At 38.9% G+C, this 10,789-nt stretch overlaps 1 protein-coding gene across 4 annotated transcripts in view; it reads right to left on the reverse strand.

Moving 5' to 3' along the window:
* Positions 1-5,326: 5,326 nt before the first annotated feature.
* The window catches only part of foxp2 (forkhead box P2), a 110,710-nt gene continuing 105,247 nt past the window's right edge, over positions 5,327-10,789 (reverse strand). For 3 of the 4 annotated variants that reach the window (XM_066667353.1, XM_066667349.1, XM_066667350.1), the window contains 2 exons: positions 10,224-10,295; positions 5,327-6,709 (listed from right to left, as the gene is read on the reverse strand). In XM_066667353.1, the coding sequence (XP_066523450.1) occupies positions 6,565-6,709; positions 10,224-10,295 (217 nt within the window). In that variant the 3' untranslated portion in view covers positions 5,327-6,564. The remainder of the gene's footprint in view (positions 6,710-10,223; positions 10,296-10,789) is intronic. The other variant, XM_066667351.1, reaches the window with a different exon arrangement.

Below are 10,789 nucleotides of genomic sequence, written 5' to 3' on the forward strand. Positions count from 1 at the left end.
CCAGATCCCAGGAGCTGTGTGACTGCGACACTACCTGCTGCGCCACTTTCACTCTGAGTATACTTTCATGCAGTAAGCACCTTCCACAATTTTGCATCAGCTCCACCTTAAGTAATCTGAAACAGGAAAACAAATAAATCAACATTACCCACCCACTGAGCAGGAATAGAGCAATCTTTGTTTGTAGGGCTCTCAGCTGTTTCTCTGCAGTGAGCAAAGAAAGAGAAGGCCTAGTCTGTCTGAGGGAGCCATTTTTTAATTTTTTTTTTTTTTTGCTTTTAACTGTTTACTGACACTTGGGCTTTGTAAACACATTAGACTTGTTTAAAATTAAAATCATGAAGACCACCTTTAAAGGTGACAGATATGACCAATGAAAAAAAGCACAATAAAAAAAAAATAATACAATTTTAGGAGACTGTTTTGGTGGTCCAACAGGTATCTAGTTGTTAAGCGTTAAGATCACATAAGGCTCCTATTTTCTCCAGACCTTATATTATCTTCCTCTCCATGCACATGTGGATTAATTCATTAATAACTTCTAAATATGAACACTGTCTTCCTAATTGCTGCTTTGATAGTAAATGAATAAATGAAGGGCCCCTGACTTTGGCAGAGTACTGTACATATACACATTCATACATACATATATATATACACTCAACAAGCACACTGTCAAGCTGCTTAGAGAAGGGTTCTCAGGGACCTGTTAGGCTGCTCTTTGAGGTAAAGTCAAACCCCTTCAGATTTAAGGGTCACAGAGAGAGTGGGCCATCAGTCATGGTGGGACTACAGCGAATGATAATGAGATGAGAGTTTTACACCAGAGACTCGGGCTCAGTCACGTTCGCCCCTCTGACAAGTTTAAGAGCTGCTCTCACCGTCCCTTTTTTGTTCAGCTCCTTGAGATACATCTGTGGTCCGGTCATTTCAATTGCAAAGTGGGACATTAGGACGAGGCGCTTGTTTTTCCTGAGTGCGACTCAAAGTTGAGCGTGAACTGGGGCACTTCAGTTACACTTGATAGACTGGACATAAAATAAACCCCGGTGATTAAAAAGCACCACTTCCCCATTAATCTACAGCCATTAGCAGTTGGCCTGATGACAATCCACCAAACATACACACTGCATATTTCTTTCTTAGTTTTCTGATACTGAATAAAGAGAGTTTACAGCACTCTGATGCTTTACATCCACTCTAACCCTGTGTTTACATCCACTGCACAGACACTCACTCTACTGAACGGCCACCCACACTCTTCTCTCCATTCTTTGCTTTTAAAATCATACATTATATGTAAGTATAAAAAAATGGTTTAATTTAATATTTCCTTTTTTATTATGAAGGTTTATTAAAATGTATTTAATTTTTATTTTGTTAATGTGCTTCACACAGTAAGTGCTGCTGTAACATACATTTCCCTCAGAAAAATTATTAATTACGTGATAGATCATGTAATTATTAATGCGATTGATCAATTAATAACATAGATTGAGCTCTGTCTGTCCATCTTTCTCTCTGTATATATCTACAGTAATGTGCAATAATCGTAGACACCTACGTTATTATACAATTATTGATATTCTCAATACGCATGGTGCTTTTATAAAATTATATATACTTTGGTGTATATATAATATAGAAATATGTTTTTTTTTCTAAATAGTAGTAGATGTGTTGTAAGGAAGTGTAATGAACAAAGTTTGTTTTTCTGATATTGTATCATGCAAATGTCAAATGTTTATGCATTATACTGTGAATATTGTAGTTTATGTCCAACATTCATCTGCAATTTATTGTTTTAATAGGAATTTCCTTTTTTGCTGCAGTAACTGCTTCTAATCTTTCTTTGAAGGCTTTACCGTAGAAGGGTATTTGATAACATTCAGTCAAAATAGCAGTATTCTAATAAGGAACAAAATGTGGACGATTAGCTGTGGTTCACAAACCTCACTCCAGTTCACATCCCAAATGTACTGGACAAACCACAGGTGATGGAAAATTTGTACCCCTCTATTGACACTTAGCATTGAGCCTGGCGAACTATCACACGCAGATTCTTCAGAATGTTCATGTTTTTCTATAGCAATTAGACAAGATGTACATGTATGTTTAATATACAGAGACCCAGTGAGTATCGACCGTGATGATCCTAAACAGAAGCACACTTTTTTCTTCGGTGCAAAATGACAAACTATAGTGTGCTCGGGCTTACTGTAACAGAATACCCTGCACATAAGCCCAGCATATTCAATTATAAATGTGCCCCCCCTCCATGCTACAGCTCTCTACTGCTGGCAGACATCTAAGACTACAAGATGCTGGATGCTGCGCATTATATCAGTTGGATAAACTGCAGCAGTCCCTTCTGCCACGCTTCAAATGCGCTGGTAAACATGTAACACACACCATGGCCCGGCTGGAGGCTGGAGAAGGAAAGAAAAGGAGCAGCAACGAAGGGAAGAAGCGGCGTTATCCCAGGGAGGCAGAGCTCCAGCCCCAAATAGCCTTTCAAGTAAGTTGTGCTGGGCCACGTTCTCCAAAGATCAAAGCCCGTGGCTGGAGAACACGGCCGTGCCCATTAGACCCAGCCCTGGCCGTCCAGGCCAGGCTCCCCAAGTCCTGCTCATCTAAACAACACTCTCCATGCTGGAAGCTGGAACAAAGAACTCGTAACATAGCTATTAAACTTTAATAGTTTTTTTATGTTTTTTTGGCTTTCTCTCCCTCTGTCTTTTCTTTCTGGAGCCACGAGGTTCTGCGATGAATTCCTCTACATTGCATAAAAGCGTAATGCCGGCCTGATTTCCATGGGCCTTTGTAGAATAAAAGATATATGTGTACAAAAAAGTAGGAACTCCCTGATGTTGGAGGTAGACAGTTGCTTTTCAAATCCTAGTTTTGGTCCTTTATTTTATTCAGCAGTGAAAAGCCATGAATACAGAAAATAATAACGCCTGTTACAATTCTCCATCATGATCGCTACTCTCGGCGAAAAAACCTTAACGTATGGACACAGTACACGGTAATGAAAAGTATCAAAAATTAGTTTACCTTGTTTCAAAGGAATATAACAAAAGCCAAATAAGAGAAAAAAAGGTATTCACCAATTACATGTTTTTGCTACTGTCCCAATTTACTGTATACATAGGGGATCATATTCCCGATCATTAAAGAATGATAGTAATAGAAACGATACATGACTCATCGGCCAGACATAATGCTCCATAACGTATGCACAGAGGTACAAGCAATAAATACACACATTAGGTAAAGCCTTACAGCTACGCAACGCAGATGCAGGAAAAAAGCAGGTCTGCTATTCTTAGCAAGCAATGTGAGAACAGTAAAAAGTCATGAACTTCAGAAAAGAAACACTGATCTTTTCAGCTTAGAAAAAACTAAAAAAAAAACAAACAAAAAAAAAAAACAAAACAAAACAAAAAAAAAACTGGTAAATTATTGGGTCCACCAACATTTTTTAAACTTTTTACATAATATGCACAATTATCAAAATACAGACAAAATCATCGTCCCAGAAAAATCCAGACAATCCTAAATCTAGTGGAGGAACAGATTGCTGATCTGGAGGTCTTTCTGGTGTTATGTGCAAGCAACTATTTTAGACATTTTTTAAAATGTTTTTACAAAACCCATGCAAAATCTACAGGTAATATGCATTCTGTGGCTGAGAGTTCCTTTTCTCCATCCTTCCCCACCACCCACCCCCGGAAAACAAAAACAAACAAAAAAACTAACAAAAAAACAAAAAAAAGGATAGCTGAGGTATGCATATTATATGCATTGTACACTTAGGCCATCATCCTGATCTTTTTATTATATGCTTTTATTAACTCTTATTTCCAGTCCACCACATGAGTTTAGACATGCATTTTTAAAACACAATATCCCCTTACAGGTATATTATTATCATTTTTTTTTTTACATAATCATTCTACAAATGTTTCAGGAGAACCTATTACAATGCAAAAAACCTTCCATATCTGGCATTGGGAATGTAAACTAACTGTCTGTTGGCAACGTCTTATGAGCCAGGTGGAGACGTGGTGTAACAGCTTTTGTAGCATTCTAATAAGTCGTGCAATCTGCCATATTTGTTCTGAAATCACCATTGTGAAGAGGTAGAACCTTTTAGAAAGCCTTCTTTTTTTTGGATAAGTGGGAGAACCCCTTTTTTTCTTGCTGCGTCCCTATATTTGGTGTGATAAAATTATTGTGAATGTCTTCAAGTCAATTTGCTGACTCCAGCAAAGGGTAAGGGATAAGCTTTGTTCCTGGATCCAGCTTCTTTTTGAGCTGAACTGGTGTGAGAATCGTGTTGGAGCGTTAGCGCTAAGCTAACAGCCAACCCCTTGGTTTGGCACAAGACTGGAGAACAACGACTGCACAGTATGTTTCCATACATACAAAGTAAATGAACTTTGAATGAAATTTCATGTACAACACGTAGCGTTATCAGTTTCCGACAGTATTTGCTGAGTTGGTATTTGACCAGAATGAGGACCAGGAAAATCAACAGACCAAAAAAACAAATAAAATAAAATAAAGAAACGAAGGGAAAGCAAGAAAAATGAAAAAAAAAAAATAATAATAAAACAATTCTGGACTGAGTGAGCCTTATAACAGCTTTGTGTGCTAGCATCTCTATCCCATACGAGAGGAGGCAGAATTTTGTGTAACTTTGGTTTGACTGAAAACAGAAATGACCTTTAAAGCAACAGCCACTTTTCTAGATGACATTAGCTATGATCAATGCTCGAAACACTCAAACCATTCACATTGCTTTGATACCTAACCTCATCTGCACAGAGTACATACAGTAGTCTTTACAGCTCTGTAAAGCTTCCCAAAACCCAACACTGCACCTACAAAGACCATGGATGGTTCCTTCCAGAACTTTATGGAACAAAGCAAATATCACCTAGAAAAGGTTCTTCTCAACTTTGATATCCTCTTTTACAATGGCTATATTATTTGCTTTTCACAAGATAACCAAGCCATAATCATTTCATATCAACTTGAAATCATGACTTTTTTTGGCTTCACTAGATATCTTAAAGTTTGGTTCCTATGTGTGTTTCTTTCTTTTTCTTTTTTTTTTTCCGGCTTTGACGCGGCTCTGAGAAGAAAACCATAGAGATAGAAGACATGACATATCGGACAGTTCCACTGGACAGTACATTTCACTATGAACCAAACCAATCAGATGATGGGAGACACAAATAATGAATATTAAAAATCAAACAAAATAAAACAATGTATATATCTTACAATAAAAAAAAATTAAATAAAAAATTCACAACACAATTTATTTTCTGCACTTCCACTGATACACAAATGGTTGTTTTGGTCATGATCCACTTATAGCTGCTCTCTACCGCTTCTAGCCAGCCCACATGCCTATAGTGTACCTATGCTCTCTGCTGTTCCCCGGCACAGGGCGGATCCCTATGCACATCGTAAATGTGAGCTTCCCTCGACTGGAATCAAATTAAACATCAAAATCACCTTCTTTAAAATCTTTGTACAGGGCTAAACGACACAATCCCAGAGGTTATTCGAAGGTAGTTAGCGGAAAACAAAGCTTCTCTTTGTACTAGTTAAAGTCACAGAAGGCTGACCACAGAGTCTGGTGGCTTCTGTCTAAGCTATTGGCCATTGATAGTGTTGGCTTTGGTTTATAGCTGTTGCCTGTGACTCTTTGCAGGTAGACAAAGCTTTAGAACAAGGAGGTAAAGAGACTAGTAGAAGAATATGCAGAAATTCTTTTTTTTTTCTTTTTTCTTTTTTCTTTTTCCTCAGCGTGGTGCTTACACAAACAGTTACGTTTCAACTTAGTAATCACATTTCACTTTTCAGCACAAACAGATAAAGAGACACTGGAGACCTACTTTTTTGGACAGCTGCAACAGTCTTGATACCGCAGTTCTGTTATTGGTGTGACTTTTAAAAATGGCATTTACAGTTGGTGGTGTTGAGAACATGGCGGGAAAAAAAAAACAAGCTTTAGGTTAAAAGAAAAAGGAGAAAGAAATACTGTTGTTTTAAGTATTTTAGCAACATACAGGCAGTGACACTAATTTCTGATACTACTCCTGTGCAAATAAAAACTGAGCAACAACTCGAATTGAACCAGCAATTGTATCTAACATCAGCAACTACTGTGGTCTGGATATTCAGAAACTTAAAACTTTTTGGCAGTATATGTGGCCAACAATTTTCTACATGAAAGACTCGAGTTTTTTTGTTTTCTTTTCCGTCCATGAGTCTTGGTGTTTCACTGTGTGAGGTGGCCATGCCATCGGAAAGAAAATCTTGTCCATTTTTTAAATTTGTAGTCATTTTTCAAAAGCAGACATCACATGTCTGTTCTTATATGGTCCTCAAAGGGCTGCGAGAGTTTCTTTGGGCCAGGTTCCCGGATGCTTTCGAAATAAATATTCCTCATTTCCATCTGCTGCCTTTCTGTGGTTTGTGGAGTGGTTAGAGGGGCGGGCCAGTCAGGGGCAGAGACCCAGCAATTCTGGGCGTGGACAACTATCACTCCAGGTCCTCTGATAGGTTGCCCTCCTCCAGCTCTCGGTCTTCCTCCAGCTCTGGACTGTGATTGGCTGTCGTCACCAGTGACATCGGACAGTCATCGTCGTCCATGTTTAGTGGCTCCTCCTTCACGTGAACTGGAGCCCTGGAACAAAAATAATAAGGAAACTATATTTAATACACTGCCCATGTTCCACATTTGACTTTTCTATTTTATTTATTCAGTTTTTTTCATAATTAATTTCACATGGCCACATTCCAACCACTCTTTACCCTTATAATTAAACAGGCTGGTTCTGTTACTATGCCTTTACGACTGATATAGATACATGCCCTCTGTTCTGAATGTATATCCTGTATTGTCCCCAAACAGTCCAAACTGAAATATTAATTATAATCACTTGGAATGGGTGGAAATGAGCTGCTGTAGGGTGACGAGGTAAATATATGTAAATACTGTATTTGTGACATTATAGAAACAACAAATTCAAAATAATCTGTTATTGTGGACGGCGGGTGAATAATTTAAAACTTTAACAATGTTCACATCCTAAATCAAATTTTATTTTTCCAAGAAAACGAAAAGAATGTTAGACATTAAACGACTTCTGTTACTAAATTCAGCTCAGTGCAGGACGGTCACTTGCAGTTCTGAGTTCTCAACCACGATCTACTGGAGCAGTTATGTACTTCACAGGTATGAAGGAGAAGGGCACTGTTTAATATCTGCTCCGTTCACATGCCATTGCAGATATAATCCATAACTAGACTTCATATTCAACAGCCCTATGGTGAATGCACAAGCCAAGAGGTGTTTTTTATTTTATTTTATATTTATTTTATATTTATTTCATTGTTGTATAAATGTAAATAGCAATTAAACTGAGATTAACAGAGCGGTCATAAAAATGCAGAGAGCAATAGCAGTTGATACCTCGACATGTTTGGCATTGAAAAGTTTACTGATGGCACCTGGCTAGAAAAAAAAAAAAATAAAATAAAATAGAGAAGCAGCAACCCCATTATAAATAATGGAGAATTTCTCATCCCTTCACCCCCTGGAGCAAAGGGGGGAGTTGAGCTTTTTTTTTATCTTGTTAATAGAAAGCGCAGGCCTTCGTTAATATGCAGGGGCTGCGGTGGCGCTTCTTGAGAGGGGAGAGAACCTGCAGCTAGGCTTCTACCATTAATCAACTCCAGTCCGTCAGTTCACTCGGACACCATGATCCATGTTTTTAACTCCAAATGGATGAATATCTTTACTGACTGTCAATAAATGGAGAAGGGTGGGAAGAGAAAATAAAATAAAATAAATTAATAAATAAAAACCCACAGTGAGGCAGTGAGTGAGCGGCTTCCCCCCTGCAGAACAGCAGAGAGGAGAGGGTGGAAGTGGGGCTACTAACAAGAATAATAACGCTGTCACACACAAACAAGGCTTAACATGATCCTGGGCCCTTGGCAGGGAAAGGGGTTTGTGCTACCATGATAAATCTGACAAAACCTAATTATTTCTGACACGTTGGATGCATCGGGAAATCCCGCTAGACTAGGAGAGAGTGAGAGGGAGAGAGAGAGAGAGAGAGAGAGAGAGAGAGAGAGAGAGAGAGAGAGAGAGAGAGAGAGAGAGAGAGAGGGGGGCCTTATCAACTAGTCTCTGCATTAGAACATGTCTGGCAGTCATCTCTTGGGCTGCACTCATCAATGGCAGGGGGAACTTTGAATTTGAAAAGAATTTTAAAAGGTACAGATTACTTTAATATTTATAGCAAAATAGATTAATATTCAGATGTGGTAGAGAAGGGCTGCTGGTGCTGGGATGGATGCTGCTGTCTGATGGTGAACCCACTGAGTCAGAGGGAGACGAATACTGTATCATTCAAAAGTTTGGAAGCAACTGCCGGTCAATTTGTTCAGTAAGACTCCTCCAAAATAGGTTTAATTACTACCATCTTTTCAGCAAGACGTATTACTGAATATCTATCTATTTCTCTGAAGTTACAGTTTCTGATATTCAATTTCAAATTTCAGTATTAAATTATGAAGCAGTATTCTCAAAGCTTCTCAACAATAGCTACATGAGCATTATAGCAAAAACACATTCAATTTCTGAAGGTTCTGAAGTAGTTATTTAGACTATGTCTAGACAAGCTGCAGGTTCTCCTTCAAACCTGTAGGCGCCCACCCTGCCCCCAGTGAAATTGCACATATGTACCGATATTTCTGGAGGCCCAAAGAAGGATGCCCCTTTTTGTCCCTATAAGTGTATCTCTCTTTTCTGACTCAATGTATAGCCTTACAGCTCATACACGGAGTGCACTTGTAGCCAATCCATAATTACAGAGGATGCATTATGACTATTTCTACCCGCAGAGTCTGTAAACATGCATTGTAATGACACCTTATCATATGGGGCCATAAAAGCCGTAGCTGACCTGCACCCTGACTCATCTCTCGGCTCTTTAAAAGCCACATAGAGCTCAGAGGAGGTGCTGCCTCTCACATTTATCATGCCATAACAAACAGGTTTGTAGATATGGGCCTAAAGATATTACCCGGAGACAAATGATCCCTGGCCAGGCCAGCGCTGCACTGGCCATTAAGCTCGACACAGGCCTTTAGCCCGCATGTGAAGAAGCATGGCTTACAGCTTTCATTTGCATTCATTAGAAATCAGCCGCACACTTGTGTGGCTTGGAGGAGGGAAGAAAACGATTAGTCCTTTCGCCACTGTATTAAGACATCAGGATGAGTCATTTAGTGGTTAACGAAAGGCTGGCATTAGCAAGCCATGGGCTGGGTCCTATGCCAGTCTGTCTGAGTGAGTGAGTGTGTTTGTTTAAGATGTAATGACTTGTAGAAATGAGCCATTTAAAATAATTAAAACATGCATCTAACGCTGAACATTTTTTATGGTACTCAGTGTCCTAAATTGTGTGAAAACAAGTTACTTCAAATATGTAAATATATATATGCATTTTTCTTATTACAGCCTGCTTGTATTTCTATTCACTTTCTCTTAACCCTGTTTTACAGTAGCTATAGAATGCAGTTTGCATGTTTCTTACTCAAACAAACACAAAGGAAATACATTTCAGAGGTAATTTGTGCAATTTTCCAAATCCGAAGCAAACCGAACTGAGCAAGTGAACATGTACAATGACATGTATAAAGGTTATATTTTATTATGGCCACAATACATTAATTTGTGATAAAATTATCCATGTTGTCTTGGTATATCTGTGTTTATAAAGAGGTGTGAAGATGGGGTCCAAAACCCCTCCTTTTATCACCACTCATTGCTCACTAGCAGCTCAACGCAGAGCTACAACATTTCACAAAAACAAAACAGTGTTGTATTTAATTCAATATGTTATATGAAATATTTTTTTTTATTTTAAATTGTATGCATTATAAATTTCTCAATTAACTTTCAGTTTGCGGACAGAACAGCCACTAGGGGGCCTACAGAGAAAGTACATAATCGCATAGCACACATATGCCTGAAGCTATCTGTAGCTTGACCGATGGTGCAAATCATAACATGTTAAGAAAAAGCTTTGTTTAATTGTGTAGCTATTCTCCGGTGGGCAGACGTGAATATGATGTCTGTAGCTAGCCTCTTCATTATTAAATGCATCCCAGAAAAAGCCACTTACAAAACACATTTCTTCCATTTTGGGCATGTAGTGGCCATGTAAGGGAGAGGCAGCATCGGCCACCTTTCGTGTCTGAGAGAGAAAGAGAGAGAATCAGAACGAGAGAGAAAGAGAGAGAGACAGACAGAGAGAAAGAGAGCGAGAGAGAGAGAGAGAATGCTAGCATTCAAGAAACAGACTCAACTGTCCATTATTAAAAGTTAAATAACCTGAGGGAGTGAATATACTGGGATTCTGTCTGGCTTTCAGATTTGCCCCAGTTAACAGTCCTGTCCCACTTCTTAACCTGACACACACACACACACAAACATGCGCTTGCGCACACATGCTCATGCTTACATACATGCCCCTGCTGGCATTAGAAATGCTGGGTATATTTGCTAATTTATAGGGGTGATAAGGTACCATTAGCAAGACTGTGGTGGAATCCTGCTGTAGAATGACAGGATGCAGAAAGGAGGGAGTGCATGTTTGTGTGCATGTGTATGTGTTTGTGCAGGTGTGACAGTGCTAAAGTGTCCTATCTCTGGCCCGGTAAACACTGCACAGTGACATGTATGACATCA

The sequence above is a fragment of the Hoplias malabaricus genome, chromosome 4 (assembly GCF_029633855.1).
Source record: "Hoplias malabaricus isolate fHopMal1 chromosome 4, fHopMal1.hap1, whole genome shotgun sequence".
NCBI classification, from domain to species: domain Eukaryota; kingdom Metazoa; phylum Chordata; class Actinopteri; order Characiformes; family Erythrinidae; genus Hoplias; species Hoplias malabaricus.